Source organism: Solanum lycopersicum, chromosome 1 (genome assembly GCF_036512215.1).
Source record: "Solanum lycopersicum chromosome 1, SLM_r2.1".
Taxonomy (NCBI): Eukaryota; Viridiplantae; Streptophyta; class Magnoliopsida; order Solanales; family Solanaceae; genus Solanum; species Solanum lycopersicum.
In genome coordinates this window covers 56,546,415-56,570,342 of record NC_090800.1, presented here as the reverse complement: position 1 = coordinate 56,570,342, position 23,928 = coordinate 56,546,415, and the positions used below count along the sequence as shown (strand labels likewise).

The following is a 23,928-nucleotide window of genomic DNA, read 5'->3' as shown; positions in this document are numbered from 1 at the left end:
TATGATAATCATGTCACAGTAAGGAACATAAGTGATTTACAATCAATCTTACATATTCATACCTTAATCATATTCTCACAATCCATATAATCATGACATTTCAATTACATTCATCATACCATAACCTATATAATCTAATCACAATCAACACTTCAGTTGAATACCATCATCAAGTATAAGTCATCACAATTGAATTAAGGATTCAAGATCATAGGTCTTACTAATTCTCCTTCACAAGCCTTGTTCCATGGTCTTACCATAAACCAACCATATTCATCCATTAATAGGCTTAATAACATCATATAATAGTAATTAACACAAGAACGAAGTCAATTTCATCATCACTAACCAATTCTTCATCAATTCATAACCTAGGGTTAGGGAAATAGGGTCAATTTATGATCTCTTCCATAGTACTAGGTATAACATCAAGAACTACCCTAATTGAGAAATAATAAATCATAATTCATCCATAATAATCAAAATAAATCAATAACAATACAATTTGAAACATAAATTTTGGATTAAGACTAAAACCCATGTTTTTCTCAACTTTTGAAAATTAATTTGAAAGAACCCTTTAAGGAAAGGAATCACAAAGATAAAAGTTCCCATACCTTGTTAATCCTTTAAGATTGATGGATACAAAGTGAAGTTCTTGCGATCCTAATCCATTTGACCTTGGTCTTTTATGGAGTCTTCTTTGGGGAGAGAAAAAGTAGACAGAAGGAAGAGAGTTTGCGTTTTGGGAATTGAAGAGTGTTAGGTTAGCTTAATGAGTGTTAGGCATTTTATAGTCTCTTAACTAACTAAACTAACCATCCCTTAACCCTTAATTAAACCCCTAACTAGTTTTCTAATTGATTTACTTCATTAAAAATTGGACAGTCCATAACAGACCTGATCTCCGAGACCCCGACCTATGGTCCGTAAGTCCGTCGATGCCCACCTGCACCTACCGTAATGCATGTCCATCGTTGGAGACAAAGAGCCTATTTTTGAGGCCTCTTTAAAATGACTAAGTCTCCACCTACATAGGCCATTGATGCCTCGTTGATTCGACGATGGCTCGTTGACTAGTCTCGTAGGTAGCCACTATCATTTGACACCTTTTTGCCATTTTTGGAAGGGTCCTCCAAGGACCCCTAAGGTGGTCCTTGGGGAATCTTACCTAGAGGTTTCGACCCTAAACACACTCTAATACATGTTTAACACCTTTCTACCAAATTTCATTAAATTATGACTTTTAAAACCCCATGAAACATGCCAGGGCACACTAGCACCTATTTCACTAGTCTCCGGACGTCATGGATGTTCCTTGACGCTTTTACTATAAAACTTCCTAAATGGTTTATATACATTATTCTAGGCCTTAAAATGGAGTTACACACCTTAGTTAAACATTTGAGTCTTCAGTCATGAACTTTCGGTGTGTTACCTACCTTTCACCTTTGGAAATTTCCGCAACTCTTTATTCCCTCAAATTCCTAAGTTCTCTCCAAGATTTTCTCCAAATCCTCCAATTATGATCAAGGAAGAACAAGATAGGGTTCTTAAAGTTCAAGTTTTATTTCTACATTATTGCTTAAGGATCAAGGTATGTATGAAGTTCATTAATGGGTTTCATTCTCCCATTGAGTCCCCAAAGATACTTCAATTTAAATGGTTAGGTTTTTCCTATTGATATGGATTCAATTATTTGATTTTGATCATATTATGACTAATCATTTTCAATTATATGTTTTCCAACGAAAATCACGTGAACTCATTCATTAATCATGATTTTACTATGAACCCTAATTTACATGAATTTATGAAGAAGCTTTAATCAATGAATATGTTTTATGAACTTATGCCTGATTTATGTACAGTATGATTTATTGTCTACGTTGCTTTTAGATAAGCATCAATGAATTGTAAAAGGTTTTCTCACATATTTAAGGTATAATGGTTTGGTGAAAGTTTTTCTCAGTTAGACTTGATTCATGATTTAATGATCTACTCTATGATGATTTCAGGTTGGATTAGTAATTGATTTATACTTTTTCATGGATGATAATATATTTATGAATATGTCTATTCTATTGGGATTTAACTTGGCATTGAGAGAACATTGAGGTGGAGGCTTAAATAGGATAGTCTTTAGTAGAAACCTCTAGTTTCAAACTGCGTGCCACCATAGGTTTGTCATAAATTTTCTAGTGGATCTACATATAGCCTATCATATGATAGAATTCTACCTTGACAAGTAGACTCTCTCTTCTCTATATGGGAGTTACATCGGTTTCCATGTTATAACTCGCACGATCTACTGTAATATCCCACAAAATGAACTAATTTACTTACTAATGTTTCATGAAGATTTTCTTTTGATTTAAGATGCATTGACCATCTTCATGATTTACGATCCTTCTTAAACGATTTTACTATGCTTAGTTTAGTCATGCATATCATGTTTTCCATTATGTCCCGATATGATTATGTTTGATGATTTATTTCACTCCTCTCATACTTTGGACATTCCATGTACTTATGCATATTTGTTTCTACATTGTTTCACCAATATTGTTTCAGTAATGTAGGTGTGTTGTTTCCTCTCCCTCTGCTTGTGGTTGGTTGGTGATCTTTGGAGTTCATAGAGTTGGTGAGTCCTCATGTTTCGAGGACAAAGACATTTTTTACTTGCTTTCCTTGTGTTTTAGTTTGCAGATATTGTACGTGGTGAACGGGCTACATGCCGACCAATCTTTTGATGTAATAGATGGCTTGTCAAGACTTTGATGTACTTCCGCTTATATGTCAAACTCTTTACTTCTTATGAGGTTTCTTGATGTTCTCTATGATGTTGCATGTATATATATGTCAAGTGGCTTGTGTGGGGACTCTGAGTCTTATATACCACGTCACGTCTACGGTGTACTTTGGACTGTGACAGTAAACAAATATGAATATTGTGAAAACTCTCAAATTAGTATATTGATTTATTTTATAAGGTATGTAGACTGATTGTTGAACCTATCAAGTTTAGGGAAAAGGTAAGGATGACAATTTAGATCTATCTCTCACCCTCATAGTTACCCTAACTTTACATATTACAAATTAAAAACTTACTCTACGAGTTTATTAGTGCTACAGTTACTTGTTCTACTACTCTGCTCCATTTATACTTGTCACTGTCACCTAGTTTTTCAGGCCAAGGAAGTGTGGGGCACCTGTGGATTGCAACCACTGATTTCCTTGAATAAATGGAGTTGTTGTATATTGAAGTGCTTCATTCCTGTCCGTGATGACTTTGAATCCCTTCCATTTGACCCTATTGTTAGTATTGGCTCCTGGACCACGATTTGCGTACTCAGCATATACGCATGTGTCAAGGGCAAAATTTCCATCCCAGGGCATCCAACCTGCAGGTTGTATGAAATCTGCCAAAGTTGATTCCATGACAACAGTTCTTGCATACATCTTCCATGGCCTTCCTAAGAAGGTAGGAATCTTGAAACGCAGAGGTTCTAGTAATTGCTCGGGAACAATGCGACAATTTTGGATTACTAACCCTGTGGTTGCCCGAATGTTCGTTCTTCCTTGAGCTGTCACTGTATTTTGTTGTTTTTCCATTGGCTTCCTTGCAATAATTAAGCAGTTTTGGAGGATAGCTGACGAGTCACCAAAGATGAAATCAACTGTGCCTGACACGACACAATTGCGGTAAAACTGTCTATGTGTTTGAACATACAAGGTGTCTTGATATCCATCCATTCTACAATTGTAAAAGGCAGACATATCAGATTGAACACGGAGGGCTACCGCCTGGTGCCCCTCCGGTCCTGCTGTGTTTTGGAAACCCATGGACTTGCCTATAAATCCATTTCCAATGGCACCTGAAAATATTTGATGTTATTAAAGTTCTCTAGATGCTTGTAAGTAGACAGGGAGAGAAAAAGGGGATTTGAAAGACTTACTGAAGGAAGCACTCTGATAAGTAGACACACCAGCAAGTGCGGATTTATGTCCTGTAATTATCGTCTTTCGCGGTCCATCTCCATACATAAATATGTTAACTTGATCTTTTGTGACAGTTATGTATTCATCATAAATTCCGGCCTTCACATATATAGTATACCTTCCTTTTAGGTTCTTAGGGTACGCAGCCAGAGCTGCTGCAATTGTGTTAAATTGTCCAGATCCATCCTTAGCTACCACAGCGTTTGGTGCTGGGTTGCCGTTATTGCTAAAAGCCAACAATTTTCTATCACTAGCAGAAAGCCATGCAGGATATCCTCCGCTCTTTGTATTGCTGGCTTGCTGCTCGTCATTGTCTTCATTTTCTAACAATCGCCGAGATGCTGCTGTTTCTGCTGATTTATTATCAGTCTTCTTCCCAATGGGAATATTAAATTTAGAAAGAATTTCAGTCATTGCATCGACCATTGCAAGAACATTGTCCGTGAGTTGTGTTGCATTTAGGAGAGAGGTAGAAATGGTTTTCTGAATTTCTGGTTGAGTGAAACCATCTATGCAGGTTTGTTGGTAAGAGAAAACAGCACTGAGCCAGTTTTTGAGTTCTGTTTCCCTTTCAGCGATTGTGTGGAGGCTGCTATCACCCACAGAAGAGAACGATGCTTGAAGCTCATCAATCGCGTATTCCAATAATTCCTTGCAATCATCAGTGGCCATCTTTTGCAAGGGGTCATGAGCTTCTGCTTTGCCAATATACGTGGACCTGTCTATTCCGATTCTAACTTCCTGAATGGCCACCTCAATGGCTTTTAGGAGGAATTCCTTTGGGGTGGCGCTTTGGTTGTTGGCCATAGAGCTAAGGCTATTAACACATGATTTCTTAAAATCAGTTTGTGAACAAACAGAAGCAATGGATTTGGATGTGGTAGAAAGCACTTTGTCATCCTTTTCATCATTGTCCGAAGAGTCTTGTGTACGATTATTGCTTGCAATAATTGCAATAACTACTCCAACAACCAGGATAATCGATATACCAAATGCAAAAATCTTCCCGCCTTTCATTATTTATATTTCTAAGATTAAATGTGTAGAGAGGATATTGAAAAGAGAGACAAAAATGGAAATTAGTTTGGACTATGGAGGTCTCTTTGAGTCACCTTCTTTTTTATGTTACGAAAAATGCATGAATTTCCTTGAAAATAGGAAAGGCAAACAAACATTTTGTGGGTAAGAGGGGGAGGTGTACATAAATTCATATATTATTTGAGCCTTCCAATCACTTGCCCTTCATTTTTAAACACATACATTGCCAACTTCTTTTTATACCATAAGCAACATGTTAATTGATTATATATAATGACTTTTACTACTAGTTAATATATTTTGTGTCCAAGGATACACGACAAAAGTATTACTCCATTAGTCCCATATTAGGTAGACACTTTCTATTTCATAGGGTATTAAGAAATTATTCATAGGTGTAAATCATTTATACCATCAAGCTTAACTTTAAAAATCAAACTCCTCAACTTTGAAAAATAATCACCCCTTCCCCTATCCTAATTGACCTTTTTAAAGGCCTACTTTTTTTTAAAATCATATATTTTTATATTTTGATCTTATTACAAATTTTCTATTAAAAATATTAGTTTCGTCCAAAAAAGAGAAAAGGAGAAAACATTGGTTGAGTATATAATATAGTATCGTTCTATAATGAAACAAATTAACAAAATTAAAAACTAATGTTATTAATTTTAACAAAATCTATAATGTGATGCAAGTAACAAAAAAAAATTAATAGAAATAAAGATAAATTTCATAGATTAATGAAAAGTTAATTTTTAGTTATATGTTCCAATCTACAATGTTGTAAAATGATTTATTTTTATAAAAAAAAAACGAAGGGAGAGAACTAATCAAATAAAAAAGAACAACAAATTTATATTATAGTGAATGTCTATTATGTGGACGTGTTACCATCACGAGTATCTAATCAATTGAGTTTTGGGCAATCAATATGAGGAGGGAGCATATATATAAGGTCCATTTGATCATGTGATATAGAAATCATATGATGTAATAATATGAAATCATGAGATGAAGTCGAAATTTTGTTTTGAGATGCGATATGAAATTTTTCTACTGTATATTTTCTCATAAACATAAGAATCTCACAAATTATAAAACTATCAAAACAGTCCCAATTGTTTATTTTAATTTTATTAAATAAATAAAAGAAATTAAATCGCATAATAAATGATGATAAAGTTATTTGTTCTCCACTTAAGTAAATGTTTCATCTAACTTTAATTGATCAAACTTTAGTTCAATAAAAAAAAATTGAACATAAATTGTAGTATTGTAGCCTTTAATATAGGGTGTGCTTGGTATGAAGAAAATGTTTTTCATAAAATATTTTCTAAGAAAATGTTTTCTGAAAAACAACTAGATTCTGGACTTATTTTCTCATGATTGATAGGTGAGTTAAAATATTTTCGAAAATGATTTTTAGTGTTTGATTTATGAATGAAAAATGTTTTTTTAGAAATATCTTTTGTTTTTACTAGAGTAGAAAATAATTTTTGAAATTGAAAATATTTTTTAAAATAAAATTAATTTTTTGGGGGCTGCGGTTAGATGGGGGGGGGGGGGGGGGTAGGGGTGAAACAATAAAAATTTGAAGTTGAAAATATTTTTTAAAAATAAAATATTTTTTGGGGGGTGTGGGATGTTGTGGGGGGGGGGGGGTTGAAAAAAATAAAAAATTGAAGTTAAACATTTCTAAAAAAAAACAAAATTAAATTTTTTTGGGGTTGGGGGTGTGGTGGCGAAAAAATAATAATTTGAAGATTAAACTATTTTTTTTAAATAAACTTAAAATTTATTTTAGGGAGTGGGGTTGGTAGGGTAGTGGGTGGGTGGGGTCGAGGGTTGGGGGGCGAAAAAATAAAATATTGAAGTTGAAAATATTTTTTTAAAATAAACTCAAATATATTTGAGAGGGGGAGTGTACGGGGATCGGGGCGAAAAAATAAAATTTCGAAATCTAAAATATTTTTAAAATATAAACTTAATATTTTATTTTTATTTTTATTTGGGGGGGGGGGGGGGGATTTCAGTGGATGAGGTAAAAAAAAAGAATTTCAAATTGAAAATATATTTTTAAAAATAAACTTAATTTTTTTGGAGGGGGTGGGGGGGTGAAAAAATACAATTTTGAAATTAAAAACATTTTTAAAAACTGATGTTTTTCCAAAAAAAATAATAATGTAATTTGAAGTTGAATGAGAGTTTCGAAAAATATTTTTCTTAATTTTGAAGGGAAGTCATTTTCCTAAATTTTGAAGAAATTGAGTTGATTTGAAAAATATTTTCCAAAACTTTTGTCCCGACCAAACATGAGAAAATTTGAAAACATTTTCCCAAAATTGTTTTCCTTTATACCAAACACACTCATAATCCTCCCACATAGTATTACTCTCTCCATTCTTATTTATATTTACCAAATCAATTCCTACTTTATCATTTATATCCACAAAATTTAAAGTATTGATAAATTTAATATTGGTGAGAATAATAAATCTTTAAAAGTAATGATGTGATTATTAATTTTAGGAAAAAAGGATGAATATACCCCCGAACTTTCGTAAATGGTATGTGTATACCCCTCTAGATTAGGGAATTAAGAGCTTCTTGCATATGCATAGGAAAGGACCCCATGCGGTGTGAGAAAGACTTGACTTCGGAATGCGTACCCTTACCGTCCAAATTTTGGAACATATATATCATTTACACTAAAGGAGATATACGTGTCTCAATCTTAACCGTCCATTGAATATTTGTTGAATTTCCTATCCAAAATTAAAAGACCTACCCATATTAATTTTAAAACCCACTCAAATACATAATATCCACCCAAAAAAACCCCATATCAATAATTCTCTTAATTTCTTCTCTTTCTCGTTTACCTTTTCACCAAACAAATTTCATACAAATCTAACAAGATGAAGGTGGATGGTAAGGACAAGAAGAAGAAAGGTGGTAATAAATTTCAAGTTGAGAAGAAAAAATTGAAAGACAAGGATAACTCCATTAGCCAAGGCTTAAGCTGCACAAGCAATGGAGATTGCAAAATAAGAGTTTTGCTGAAATGTATTCAAGTGTATTTGGTAACTAAAATTGTAGTTTTTTATGTCTTTCTTCTGCAATTTGCGAAAAAGAATTGATATTTAATCATGTTTCATGTTGTTAACTATATTCTTTGTTGTGTTCTTAAAAAAAAAAAGTCTTCCAACAATGCTTGCCGTGAGATTTGATCAAATTCAATACAAAGGTATAATGATAGTAATGAGTAAATAATTGATTTAGTCAAAGAAAAGGTTAAATGGGTCAAGAAACATGTGAGAAAGTTGAAGAGAAAATGGAGGATGATTTGGGGATGAAGATGGTTAGATGGGTCTTTCTCTCATGAAATTGATGAGAAATTGGAGGATTTAGTATTGACTGTTGAGGATGATTTGGGGATGAAGATGGTTGGATGGGTCATCCTCTCATGAAATTCATGAGAAATTGGAGGATTTAGTGTTGACTGTTGAGGATGATTTGGGGGTGAAGATTGGGGAAAAGATGCTATTAAAAAATGTTTAAATTGCTTAATCTGATATTAAGTGATTTAATTTGGAAGATTGGGGTTAAGATTTTTGGGTTGTGGGTATATGTATTTGGGTGGGTTTTTACTTTAATTTCAGGTGGATTTTTCAATTTTAGGTAGAAGTTTAACAAATATCGGGTTTGCCGTTAAGATTGAGACACGTGTATCTCTGTTAGTGTAAGGATATATATGTTTTGAAATTGGGACGGTAAGGTACAAGTGTTCTAAAAGTATAACGAGGGGTATACACATACCATTTATTAAAAGTTCGGAGATATATTTGTCCTTTATCCCTTAATTTTATTTGCATATAAAATAAATGGTTAGTTAATATAAATGTGGGGTTGTTTTAACTACATATAAACTTGTAGGTCAACTTTTGTATTTAAAAAATGTCAAATCATGGTATGAAATTTTCAAATCATGATTTTTTAATAATATGGGATTCCATCTCATGATATGAAATCAACGTGAAATTACATGTTCAAATGTTGATTTCATCTCCCGATTTTATATCGTGATATGATATTGTATTACCAAACGCTTACTAAATATAAATATTAATTGTGCAAAAGTCACGAACCAACATTGTTGAAGGTATGTACCCCATTAATTTGTGATTTTGTTGTTTTGTTATAAAGGGCTAAAGTGAAAAAAATGATTATTCCATGCACGAAAGAAAATAAGACGAGAGTATATTAGTATGTCTATAAATTATAATAGAAAAATTATGTATTTAAGTAAACTTATACTATTTAATTACTCATCATAAATATAGTTTTCTATAATTACTACTCGCGATTGAACTATACATTAATTACGTGGGTTGACTTCGAGTTTGTATAATTATTCATGTTTGTATATGTATAATTCGCCTGAATATACAAATGTCTATGTATAATATACAATTATCTAACCGATATACATATATCATTCACCTCTCTCCCCCCTCTCTTCCCTCTCTCTCTCGTCCCTCTCGCCCCTCTCCCAATCTCGCTCGCCTCTCTCCTCTATCTTCTAATCTCTTTCGTCATATATACAAATGCATATGTATAATGTATAAATATCTAACCAATATACATATGCAATTCACTTCTCTCTCACTCTCTCGCTCACATCTCTCCCAATATCGCTCACCTCTCTCCCAATATCGCTCACCTCTCTCCTCCCTCTCCCTATCTCACTTGTCTCTCTCCTCCCTCTCGCTATCTCGCTTGTATCTCTCCTCCCTCTCTCAATCTCGCTTGTCATATATACAAATACATATGTATAATATACCATTATCTAACCGATATACATATACAATTCACATTTCTCTCATTCTTTTCCCTCTCTCTCGCCTCTGTCCTCTCTCTCTAGTTTCGGTCGTCTCTCTTCTCCCTATAACATGTAGCTATGAATTGTCATTATCAAACTATAGCTATGGAGAGTAATTAAGCTATTTTAAAGTGGTTATATGTGAATGTATTCAATTATAATTTGCTTCGTCACTTACAATTCTTTAGCAAGTAAGAGGCTTGTGGTTTATACTTTATTGTTTAATAACAACTTAAAACATTGAGACGGCCAACACAGGGACCGTAGTGGGATTAGAGGTGTAATATGCTACCAATTTGGTATTTTTCAATTAATTGGTGTGCCCATGTTATTTTGATTTTGTATCCCTACTAATGACTATATTTTTCATGTTTTATTAAATTTTATTTCAATTGTACATATAATTATAAGATTTAAAAGGTTAAGGGTACGTTTTGATGTACCATAAATATAAGATATTGAATTTAAATTTCGTCGCATCATAGAGGTAATTTCCAATTGCATCGTGAGAGTAAGACAATTGATTCATGTTCAATCGTACCAAGAGGATAATACATTAGGTTCATATCTTGGTGCATTATCTCAAATTCCATCAAGACTTCATATGAGTAAGGCATTAGATTTATGTCCCAACGCACTATATTGATGATATAATGATGATTACAGAAAAATAATGTGCTTTGATGTAAAGTTATGAATGTTATTTCACTGAATTTGCTTCATTCCTTGATGTGAATATGGTAGAATGCACTTTATGTCTTAGAGAGACTAGTGACTAAATAATGCATATGAATGAGGAATGAGGTATTAAGATATCATAAAATAATATGCTCTTCCATTCTTGAATAATGAGAACTTTTGATAAGGGAAAAAACTTAAATATACAAATTAATTACTTAAATTACTACTAAATAGCAATAGTCTCTTTTTTGCCTGCATAACAATAGTTTTTTTAAAAAAAGTTAGATTTTAATATTAAAAGCAAACGTTTAATTAATGCTCCACGATTTCTGCTTTTTTTTTTTCTCAAATCTTTTATCATACATGATTTACTCAAATTAGTTATATATATTCTCTTCTGTCAATAAAAGGTTTCTTAATAAAAATAGAACTCTCTTTCTACTTATTCTGATCGACTGTTCAATTATGAACACCAACAATTATTCAGTCGTAATTCAACATAAAAGACGTTGACTCTCATCTGATATTGATAATTCAATATTTAATTTGTGTTTTTACGTGATTTTTCGAATTGAGAAATCATGATGATTATGTTGTAGTATACCATGTTTGATATGGATTTTTTGTATAACAATCGAATAAATAAAAAAAAATTATACAAAATTGAATTTTGTCAATAATGAGTCGTTTAATGGGTCAAAAATAGGTTAGTGTTGTTGTTATTCATCAATTTCGTGTTTTGATTTTTTTTTTTAATTATTTGGTTTGTTTTGTATGGTTTTGGGGTTTAGAATATACATTATAATTATTGATTATGTGTTTTGGTAAGTGATTTGGTCAAATTGATCGTTTTTAATTAGTTTAGTGCAATTCTAGGTCTTTTTTTTGTGTCATTTAGACTTGGGTTTTTTTGTACATGATGATTGATTTTGTAACACTCCAGATTTTTTTTCGAACTAAGACTTGAGTCGTTAATCGTAGTGAGTGATATTTCACACAAAAATCAAAAATTTCTTAAGTATTATGGTCATTTCACTAAATTTAGCACCAAGAGTTCCAAAAAGAATTAAATTGAAAATAGGAAAAATCTGAAAATTTGCAAGTTGAGTTAAGTATGAGTTTTGGGTAAACTTTAAACGACCATAACTCTCAGCACATGATGATTTAGGTGTGTTACAAGATACCATATGAAATATCTTTGAATTATCTTTTCAAAGCCGCCAATTTTGCTAAATTTTGAGTTCGGATGAGTGAGATATGACCTTTTGAAGTTAGGTTGTCTAGTTAAGGAAAGTTAGCCGAAAATAGTGAGGGGTATTTTGATCATTTCCTTACCCAATCAGATTTAACTTGTTTTTATTTATATTTTAGGGTCATAATCCTTTTAGGTTTAGTTTCATAATCCAACTCTTAAGGTTTTAGTTGAGAGTTCAAGAAGAGAAAAGAAGAGAAAAAAAGGAGAAGATCAAGTATTCATTGAATATCTTGCGTCTTTTTGCAGAATTTCTCCATAGGTCTAATACCTAAGAGGTATGTAAGCTTCCATAGTTTTGGATTTTTTCACCCACACTCCAAACATGGTATTTTCAGCGTAATTTTTTCTCAAAAAGTTGAAGGATTTAAGTTCTTGTTAGGTGTTCTTGAGGTTCATTGTGGATCTTGTCTTGTTGGCGTTTTGATGATTTCTTGAGGTAAAAGTGGTTGTTGGGAGTGTTTTTTAGTGTATTAGTGTTTAATTAGGTTGGTCAATTGAATCTAAGAAAAACTTGAGAAAAGAAAGCGATTAAAAGCGATTTAGGGTCAGAAACAAAAGCAAAATTTGTCGAAAACGTGCCTAGGGAGATGCTGGCGCGGCGTGCCCCTGATGCGCCTAGAGGGCTGGGTAGGTGCGCCTGCAGTGCGCCCAAATGTACTCTCTGGTGTTAGGGGTTGGCTCCCCGTGCCAAGAACATGTCAGGGCCGCCTGCCCCCACTCCTTTTGCGTCGGTAGTCCCGTTTGAGCTCATTTAAAGTGTATCTCTACTCAAGTTTCAGGCGTTTTTCAAGAGTCTTATTTAAACATTTTTAACTTTGTTTTTAAGACTCAAGTTTCAGGCTAAGTAAAGAGTAAGTTGAATTTTTCTCTTCAAAGGTTATAAAGGAACTAAGTATTCCTTGAGAGTTAAAGTTTCAAGTAAGCAAGGAGTATCAAGTGGAATTCAGTTCTCAAGAGTTATAAGGGAACTAATTTATCCCTAAGAGTTTAAACAAAATGTTTTCAAAGAAAGAGTAAAATATGATATCCAAGAGATCTTTTTAAAGCTATGTTTTGAGCATAATCTCAAATCACAAAATCGGTATATTTTTTTAAACATAAGAGCCAGTGTTTTTTTAGAGTAGTATTGAGCAGCATTGATATGGGGGAGAGTTCATATAACTCACACCCCCCATAAACCATGTAGCCATCATGGGTAGAAAAGGGTCATACTTTTTAGATGATTCATTTTCACAGTTTACTAGTGGATCAATTAGGCGGTTTAGGTCCTATACCCTGGAAAGGTTAGGATGGTTAGGCAACGTGGGTCGAGTAACGATGTATCATCACTGTAGCTTTTAAGTGATAGTTGCCGAGTAGAGAAACTACCACATCAGTTATAGTATTTTTATATACATTAGTTAATTGTATTTTCATATACAATTCAGAATCATGGTGTATCCTTATTATAAACACAGAGTTGACATCATGTTTTTAAACAAGTTTACTTTATATTGCACTTGTTTTAAACTGTTTTATATTGAACTGAGTTCAGTTGAGTATCTGAAGTTTACTATCTTGAGTTAATCTATACTTCATTGAGTCGAGTACCATATCTTTGAGATGAATATCTAAACTTTGAGTTGAGTATCTTATTCTTGATTTGAGTTGAGTTGAAAAGAGGTAAGTATGTTTCCTTTTTATTCAAGTATCAAGCTTATGTTACACTTTAAAATTCCCCCTTACATACTCGTACATTCCACGTATTGAGTCATTTGGCCTGCATCTTTTGACGATGCAGACACAGGTATTCAGGATCATCAATAGGAGTTTCGTTGATATATCCTAGAGTTCGAGTTAGCCATCGTGAACTTCCTTGTTTCCGGAAGATTTCATTTACTTTTCACTTTAGTCGGGATGTCGTGGGTCTTGTCCCGATTTTCATCATTATCAGTTAGAGGTTTCATAGATAGTCAGTATAGTTGAAGAGTCTCATTAATCACTTATGTTATTAAATGTTTTAATGACTGAAGTTGTCTATTTTATGGCTAGTTGAATATATTATTTTATTCAAAGTTGTTCATTTCAGTTTTAAGTTTTTGTATGCTTAAGTTAGTCTCCGCTTGTAGTCAGCAAGGACGAGGTTCACCTGGGGACCAACAATGGTCTTCGAGTGCCGGTCACGTCCAGGATGTAGGTTGGGGTCGCGACAGATTTTTTTTTTCTAATTCTTTGGTTTGTTTAGTATGGTTTTGAGGTTTAGAATAGAAATCATATTTAGTGATAAATTTTGTATTAGTTTAGTGTAATTTTGATTTTATTGTGTCATTCAGAGTTGGTTTTTTACAAGATGATGGTATACACATTAATTTTATTTTGGTTTAATCCTGATAATTTTTTGGTGTCGTTCAGAGTTGATCTTTAGATGATGATGATGTGTATTTTGATTCTATTTTAGTACATGATGATGGTGTAAACACCAATTTTTAACCATATTATACACCATTTCGTATTTAACTGTTTTTTGGAGATAAAAAAATATGTGATTGTGTATTTCAAATATGATTGTTATAACTGTTGTTTAGTAGGCTCTTTAATTACTTTTGAAATGTATTGCAAGAAGGCATTTGAATTTCAAGATTGAAGGAGTGATATGTGACGAAAGTACCAATTGAAAAAAAAAATTAAAGAGATCTAAAGTAAATTGTAGAAAATTACTAAATAGATGATGGTGACCAATAGATGATTGTCATGCCATTAATGAATTTATTAAGTGGATTTAAATTGAGGATCACTAAAAATAAGAATAATATGGAGCCAAAGATGACGTGAAAGCTTTTTGAGGACTAATAGATGGACGAAAGGTTATTTTATATCATTTTTATTAGTTCAAAGGTATTTTAGATTTTTTATTTTTATTTTTTTGTAGAAACTACATTTTTAATTTTTTTTTTAAATCTCAAACTCCAACTGAAAGTGTTAGTTTTAACATCTAAAATTTGAATTTAGTTTCAATTGCAAAATTTGCATGAATAATACTCGAACCCAAGGATATATAATTTTGTGTGTAAGAAATTGTTTTCAAAAATTGTTTAAATAGGCGATGATGAAGAGGAAATAGTGCAACACATTTTGTTATCTTGAAAGACAACAAGAATTGAAGCCAACTAAAGTATATCTTGTTATTCAATGTAGTGCTTAAGCATACCATTGCCATAAAAAACAATTCAAATCCTACTCCATGTAGTAATAATCTTTTGTCATTCATATATTTTACTTCTATCTACAAGATAAAAGTTATTAGGGTGGACTCATTATCCACATAATAGTATCATGTGCGCGCCGCAGTCAGTAGCATACACCATTTTTTGGAGGGATTCTCCTTTTTAGAGGACGCCAACAATACTAATTTTAATAACATATGTTTATATTCTGATATTATAATAGGGAAAAGCGACAAATATATTCCCGAACTATTGTAAATGATATGCAGATATCATTCATCGGCGATGAATAAGACCCATGGCCTAGGTTTGTGATCTCCATTACTCTTTGGAGGGTTCCTACCTAAGGTCGATCCAAGTGGCCGAGCCTTTGTCATAATCTGTTATAGAGGGGGCTTGCGTTCGCGCTGCCCCTACCAATCCTCAAATAAAATTTATTACCATTGGTAGAATCTATAATAACCAATAGTGTGATGCTGTGAGCAATCACTTGGCTGATTGATTGATAAAACGGAGCTTTCATTCAAATGTCACTCTGACTTTTTAACATCTTTCTTCCCGAGAAGCTGACTACTGAATCTTGACAAAACCGTTATTGTAGCTGATGAATGCTTCACCTTCAAACTTTTACAACATACAGAATGATTTCCCCCCTGCCAGAAGCACTCTGGGGCACACCTTCAATTTCTTCATTTTTGAAAATCCTTTCTTTTAACTATCAGGGCCGTCATGAGTGATGTCGAAATCAGTTTCAATTGGATATAAATATGGTTCCAACGGGTGGACACGTCAAGCCCTAATGATCCAAACTAGACGGAAGCTCTAAGATCTTCTAAACATAGGTACATGCACTAGCATACAAAAGTTCGAGCAACATAGATTATAAGGCCAACTTAAAGTAAAAAACAGAAAACTGCTTTGTTTTTTGCTTCTGCCAGTTAGGTCCTTTATTATAAATTTTTTTAAAAACACAACCTGCATTCGAGTTCAGCTATTCAAGATGCTCAGTTTGATTTTATCCATCATCTTGTGAAAATATGTCCTTATAATCACAAAGATACCAAAGCGAAATCATATCTTAAATTAATTGATCGAGAAAGTATACAACAGGACAGCTTAAGTAGTTTTTATTTGAAAAAGCTGTTAGATTTTCAATCATAAAGTTACTGAAAAAGAAGCAGAGAACAGTACTATAAAGGAGTGAGTGAAGTGAATAGCACATCCATAAACAACGATAAAATAAAAACTTTGCCCCAGTGTAAAACTGAAGCACAGATTAGCAGTAAGTCTCACGCAGCACGCAGTGAGCATAAAGCAAACTATTATTTCGCCTTTTACTAAAGAATACCGTGTTGCTGCAATTAGTGGCATACGCCAATTTTTGGAGGGATTCTCTTCTTTAGAGCACCCCAACAATACTAGTTTTAACCTTTTCTATGTGTTTTATTCATAGTAACATATGTTTATATTCTGATATTAATAAAAATCGACTTGATAGTGATTAAATCATTCGATATTATTGAACATATATGAATTGTGATGATTTCTGATTAAGGGAAGAGGAACATTGGCAAGAGGGAAATGATATAGAGGAGGAAATTCTAGTTGTGAAACAAAAAAATGCGAACAGGGTTCTCAATTATTATTTGAACACAGAGAATATAGACTAAAGCTACTGCCCTTGGCTGAACCCGCAAGCTACACATTGTTGCCCTTGGCTGAACCCGCAAGCTACACATTGACTTTGCCCGAGCATAGAACTAGTTGAAGTGTACATAAATTTATCAAGACACCACAGTAATAACAAGGAAAAAAAATGAAAAGGATGAATATCAGATTGCCCAGTGCACATCATAGTATCGTTTCATGCAATAATACTGTTTTCTTGAATTGAAATATCTACAGAGGAGTTCTCTCCCACCATCAAATATCAAGGTAATGGCTCTTGCGAATCTCCCAACCGCGATAAATGCAGATAAGCATCAGTACCTGTTAAAGACATCAACAATTGAAGCCAACTAAAGTATATCTTCTTATTCAATATAGTGCTTAAGTTTAACTTTACCATAACAAAAACTATTCATATTCTACTCCATCTAGTCATAATCTTCTGTCATTTATATATCTTCTCTATCGACAAGATAAAAGCTAATAGGGTGGACAGTCGACTCATTATCTACATAATTTCAGTTCGTGCATTCACCCCCCAAAATCAGATGCTAGAGATGCACACATAACAGCTTCTTACAACCTTCACAAGTCCTAAATATTTAGTCCAATTTTAACAACACAGATGCAAGGGCTTAAAGAATGTGTTTACATCAACACAGTGAGATCTTAATTCACAAACCAGCTGAAGATATTTCCAGGATTTAAATAAAGTCATAATCACTATTTCACGGGGTTCCTGCCACACCTAAACTCTGTCAAAGTCTTTAAAATGCCTCTGACCTTGTGAGTTGCTCACTCGCCTTGACATAAAGGACACATCACATCCACCTCAGATAAATTAACGCCTATAATCATTTGTTTATATAAAAAATTATATTTTATATAAAAAAATCCAAATCCGTCCCTTTTTTTCAAAAGTAAAAAAGAAGAAAACAAATTCCCAAACCTTTCTCCCCTCTTGACTCGTTCCCTTCTTTCCCTCTTCTACCAACCACCATCACACAAAAAACATTAAAAGAAAGTTTTATCTATTTGCAACAGTAACTATTCTAAATGGAAAAATCAAAAAGAATAATGCACATAATAATGAGGTTTGGTGTTTAGCTAGGTAGATTTCTCTTTTCCTATTTTCTTTTGTGGCTTTCCTTGGGTTATGCCGTTTCGACCCTCTGCAAAGTTTCTTCATTATCTCTTTTTAGTCTTTATTTGATGCGATTTTTGTAGCTAGGTATGGATCTTCTTCTCGTGTTTAAGTTAAGAACTGACTTTCTTATCAAATTTGATAATATATATTGTTTACTTTATGCTTTAGATCTGAATATTCAAGTTGTCAAGTTTGATTCTTTAGATTGCCCTCACCATTTTGGGTGTTCTTTCCGAAGTGTAAGTTTTGAATTCCCTTTTTTTTATGTCCTTTTTTGGTTCTCATTTTATTCATTTCTTATTTCTAAGTTTCGAATTGATGCGACGCGACACGTATGATATACTCATTTCATCCAACTCCACCGTCAAGTTACCACATATGCTTAATCAATGCTCGAAAGGGTTTAAATTAGTGTGTTTCAACAACATAGGTGTTTGGATGAAACTCTGTGGAACAGAGGTGGCAGGATGTCAAATTCGTACAAGTAGAGGTGTGTATTAGATTATTCAGCCTTTGAATTATAGTACAAGATTACTTATATCTACGTGAGGCAAGAAACATCTGAAATTTGTATAGGTGTGTCCAGCCAAGTGACCAATTCTTTTGTTAGTAACATGATATTACTCGGGTCCTTGATAAGCAAATACGATGACACAACATTGAAATTCATGCAAACAAGGGCGAGAGGTACTGTAACTTACCATAGCCTTCCATGGAGATAATTTGCAAATCCCCTCCAAAGTAGCGAGCATATAAACGACTTATTGGAAGTCCATATCCATAACCAGCTAACGTAGACACAGTAGCCAAATCAATTGTATCAAGGTCTGAATGCTCATCCAATGGATTCCTGGCAGTACTGTAGAGATAAGTAAAAATTTTGGGAAGACCACTTCTTGGTATACCACCCCCTTCATCTGAAATCTACAGAGCACATAAACAACACTTGATAAGGATGGGTAGGAAAAGAGTGAGCGTCCTTAGAACAAAGAAGCAAATAGTCCGAGACAATATAATACAGTTGTTAGATAGGACAATTGAGAAGGGATCATGCCTTGATGGTAACATCCTCTAGTCCATCAGCAACTATTATTCTAACAGGTGGGGCAACTTTGTCCGAGTCCACAAATCTCTCTTCCACAGCACGCAAGGAGTTCTTAACCAACTCAAAAACCATCAAATGCAGATGTGTTGGCACATAGCTGTCATGAATCCCCAAAATATAGAAGAATAAATGTAAAGCAAGGGAAACAAGACTTTCCACAACAACTAGAGTTATGTTTTGAACATTTACATCAATAAAAATTTTTGGGACTAACGGAATAAGAGAAAGACATGGGCAACATAGAATACCATGGAACTAAAATGGTAAACCTGATACATCTAGTTTACTGGATAACGACAATGAATTAGGAGTAAATGACGTACGGAAATGTAAAGTTTGGGTCCCCATAAATGTTGACCTTAGGTGCACTTCCATATTCGCGCAAGCAAATAGAACGGGCATCCTCTGTAGCGTTGCGTGCAACCTCCAAGGGGGACATTTTTGTATGTATATAGCCCACACAATCAGGAGGTGGATTAGGATCGTGTAGAGCGACATGCTGCCCTGTGTTCGACAGGAATTCATGTAGTAAGAAATGGCACAATATGCACAAGTAAAATTGAAAAAAAAAATAGTAGTAAAGAGAAGATTAGAGAGAAACCGATAAGCATTCGGATGCCAATCCTAGACATGTAAAAGCGATCAAGAAACTGGTGTATCTCATCCAAATCCTTATAATCAATCTTAGGGTGTAGATCTTTTTTTAGTTGTTGAACTCCCAAAGCCATCATAGGTACAACATTGTTATGTCGTACTTTAACCAAATTAATCATTTTTGTGAATTCCAACTCGTCATTCTCATCTTTTATATCTGGAAAGGATCTAAGGTCACGGAAAGAATCCAAATACCAATCCCGAACCTAATTAAGAAAGAAAGGTTTTATAACAAATGAAACAAAAGAGAGTAATTTAAATAGTATATGAGTGAGTGAGTGAGTACCTTTAGAACAGCAGGCTTGAGAGATAAACCATAAGGAAGAGTTTGTAGGTCAATAACCCTGCGAGCAATGCGCATAGGGAGTTCCTTGTGAAGGAATTGAGATGAAATAAGCAAATTACGGGGAGTGGGTTTGGAACCGAACTCCATCATGTACTTGAGACTCACACCAGTTTGTTTCATCGAACCCCATCGATGAACTTCCTCAATCAGTTCCTTAGAAAACGACTCGTACAGTTTCTTTGCCGCCATATATGACTTAAGATCTTATTAATAATAATAATCTATTGAAAATGGAAGAAGGCGGTATCTACGAGGCAAGTTTCACCTTTTTTATCCATTCATCCATCTTCTGACACACTCACTCACCACCACAGCAACAGAGAGAGAAAGATGGTTCCGATCCATCATCAAAAAATCAAAATTCAGATAAGGAGAAAACAAAAACTGTCTCTTACTCTCTTGCTCGGGCGGCTGTTGCCTAATATTTAGCCTAAAAAGGGATGGGTATGGCTGACTCACACTCACCACTCACACCATTCATACCCCTTCTCTCCTTCCATTTTCACATAAATTACCCTAAATTATAACACACGTGGATGACATACGCTCCACAAACAATTCAAAATATACTCCCTCGTTTTAAACGAATCCACCTATTTTGCCTAAGTAAAAAAAAGAAGAATTAAAACAATTTAATCTTATACTGATAAGTTAAAATTATGACAATTTTTTTTTCGTTCTATAATAGTTGTTTATTTACCGCGGGTGGATCATTTTGGCCGTACCAACAATACAATGAGACTTATATATTTTTCATGGTGCACTATTAATTATATAATAACTACATAATTTATTCGCGCTTCGCGCACTCATAAATAATAATCGCATTGAACTTATAAATAATCTTTTACTTAGATCCATACATTTAAAATAATAATTAAAAAATAGAATTTTAAAAGTTTATTAGCAATATTCCAACTTGAATTTGATTATTTGTCATAATTACACAATTCATAAAGAATCTTCAATGAATGAATTATTCAGGAAATAATAAACCTTTGGTTCTTTAATCAACATTTAAAGAAGAAAATAAGAATATATATACAAAGGCATATAGTAAGAAACAAACACATTTAAGTTACATAGATTCTATAATTGTAATATATGTTTCTGGAAAAATTCAAAAATTTGTTAACAAATTCAAAAAAGAAATTACGCTTGAATATTAAAGCAATTATAACGTTTGAACTATCATAATCGATTTCTTCAATTGATAAGTGAGAAACTTCATGTCTATGTTAAAATAGATAATATGTAAGCTTATATATAGTACTATTAAGTCATTAAATTTATATAGAATATCAAAACATGATTTATTGGAACCGAGTACAATAATTATTTTCTGCACAATGAGTGTACCTACTATATGTCTATATGTTTGATATAACAGGAGACAATAATTTTGCGGAAACATAAACAACAGAGCTTAAAACATGTACAAAAATAACAATTAACATCATAAGCATAAACTAATGATTCTACAAAAAAATATCAGGATATGTATAATTAGAATGAAATAGAAAGGAAAAAATTGAGTTCACTAAGTGCAAAGCGTTCTCTTAAGAAAATTATTCCCTTGAATATGAGGTTTAAAGAATTAGATCATCTTAGGATAGAACAATTTTATTCACCAATATATTGGTATAAACAATTGTATCAGTAAGTCACTCAACAGGTGCAAAACACATAAATATTTAATTGTCCAAAAATGATGAAGAAGATTGAAATTTTCATTGTTTTAAAATGAGAGGAAATACCTTTATTTATAGACAATAAATGATAGTGTGAATAAACAGTTCCTTATCGGACGGTCACAACTCTTGCAAGATGTCACAACCCTTCGAAAAGCTCACAACCTTTCATTAACGTTACAACCTTTCATAAAAGTCGCAATTTTTCATAAAAGTCACTACTTTTAATAAAATGTGAAAGCTAGTTTTGAAAATAAATAAATTAAAAGGAAATTCTGATCTGTGATGGCACCCTATAGGCGAACCTAAGGTTCTCACTTTTATATATATATATATATATATATATATATATATATATATATATATATATATATATATATATATATATATATATATATATATATATATAAGTTTCCCAAGATAGATATACATATACACAAATGATTTTTTTCAAAGTTAACAAATGCACATGCATCCCTGCCTAGAGAAGTGGGTCTACCTCCGACACTTGCTATCAAATACTAATGTTGGTTAAAAGCAAATCATCCACAATAATGAGAAAATGTTACTTCTAGAAGTATCTCACAAATGTTTAAAGATGTTAAGCTTGTATTGACCATGTTTTATGAATTGTGTCTTTCAACCCCCTTCATCTTTTGAATTAGCTTGGCCATTGCATGTTATGTCATGAACAATCTCTTTTGCATGATTTTCATATTTTTATGCATTACTATCACAATTAGAACATTCTTCCAAATGTGAATCCAACGCTTTAATTTTGCAACTTCGTGGCTAGGGCCACTTAGATATTGAAGATTGACGAGTCCTCGTGTTTCGAGGATCGAGCCTTTATTCACATGTTCTATACTTTTAAATATTGTATGTGGTGTACGGGTTATGTCCTGATAACTCTTGATGTACTAGATAGCTTTGAGACTATGTTAGACTTTCACTACATTTTTATGAAACTCTTAATTATATCTTGAAATTTCTTTTAAACTCTCTTAATTTTCTATTATCTTGTATGATGTGAGCTAAGTGACTTGTATAGGGCCTCTTAAGATTCTATACACCATGTTACGCATAGAGTATCCTTCGAGTCGTGACACTGAATATCAAGTTTAGTAGGAAAACATATTGGTTTATTTTTATTGTATGTCGGATGAATCCCATGGATTCCTTTGGAGACTTTAATAAGAGGTTAAAAAATGGTGTTGTTGACTGCAGTCAACACTTTGTTAAGTCGAGTCAACAAGTAAAAGGTGGTCAACAGAAAGTCAACAACCTTTTTTTTTTTTGCTAAAATAATCTCATTTCTTCCCATTTCTCTTCTTTTCACCATTCTTTTCATATTGGGATTTGGAAGCTTTTTCTTGAGAAAATTGTGTGGGTAAGTCCATTAATCTATTTTATATCATTTTCTTCAAATTTCATCTTCCAGAAAACTTAAAATCAAGATTTCAAATGTGAGTTTCTGAGATTTTTTTTCAAATTGAAAAATGAGTAATTTCTTGATTTGGAGCTCAATTCTTGCTTGTGTTCAATGGGGTTTTGAACCGCAACAAATTAGAACTTCTTCTTTGAGAAAACCTCACCTCGTATAACCTACACTCAATTTCTTTCCCTTTTCTTTTTTTTTAAATTGTATAATCACGAGAATACAATGCTTTTATGAAAGATGGTAGAAGATAATAGTACAAGTTCAAGTGAAGTGCGTACTTCACAACTAATGCCTAAAGGGGTTTATATATGAGTAAAGGATTTAGCTTTTACGGAACCCAAGAATGTTTAAATCAAGGATACATAATTAAGTCCTTGATTTACTATGTTGATTTTCGGAGTCATGTCCATATCAGTTATGTGCATGAGCAAATCGATTGATTCGTTTGTCTAATGATCTCGTTGAATCTTGACTAATAACAACAATCTTTAGAATATATTCTTTCGTTGATTTCCAGGCTGCGTGATAGAGGAATAGGCGATGTTGACATCCAATTCCGTACCTCCACATTATAAATTAATCATCGAGCTTCTTCAATCTCAAACGATTTAAATAATTAGTTTTACAAAGTCTTAAATAAAATAAAAATATATTGCAAGTTTTAAAATTGTCTATCCCTTTTTATAAGTATATATTATTATTATTATTATTATTATATATGAAATAAGTATATCCTATAAATATTGAAAAATTATCTCAAAAGATTTTATAGTTTTTAGTGTGTTTTAAAGTGATGTCTATAATTTTGAATT

At 32.9% G+C, this 23,928-nt stretch overlaps 2 protein-coding genes and 1 non-coding gene across 3 annotated transcripts; 1 reads left to right on the top strand and 2 right to left on the bottom strand.

Moving 5' to 3' along the window:
- Positions 1–2,951: 2,951 nt before the first annotated feature.
- On the bottom strand, positions 2,952–5,105 carry LOC101253120 (pectinesterase/pectinesterase inhibitor-like). Its single transcript, XM_004228993.5, has 2 exons — positions 3,960–5,105; positions 2,952–3,878 (listed from the first exon to the last, which is right to left on the bottom strand). The coding sequence occupies exons 1-2, from the start codon at positions 5,017–5,019 to the stop codon at positions 3,181–3,183; spliced, it is 1,758 nt and encodes a 585-aa protein (XP_004229041.2). The 5' UTR covers positions 5,020–5,105; the 3' UTR covers positions 2,952–3,180.
- Positions 5,106–16,358: 11,253 nt separating this feature from the next.
- LOC112940784 (U5 spliceosomal RNA) lies at positions 16,359–16,472 on the top strand. Its single transcript, XR_003245049.1, has one exon. It is a non-coding gene; the product is annotated as a U5 spliceosomal RNA (small nuclear RNA).
- A 179-nt stretch (positions 16,473–16,651) lies between these two features.
- LOC101253414 (uncharacterized) lies at positions 16,652–20,460 on the bottom strand. The gene is made up of 6 exons (NM_001308184.1): positions 19,925–20,460; positions 19,586–19,844; positions 19,308–19,488; positions 18,934–19,081; positions 18,581–18,803; positions 16,652–17,053 (listed from the first exon to the last, which is right to left on the bottom strand). The coding sequence occupies exons 1-6, from the start codon at positions 20,171–20,173 to the stop codon at positions 16,995–16,997; spliced, it is 1,119 nt and encodes a 372-aa protein (NP_001295113.1). The 5' UTR covers positions 20,174–20,460; the 3' UTR covers positions 16,652–16,994.
- Between the last annotated feature and the right edge of the window lie 3,468 nt (positions 20,461–23,928).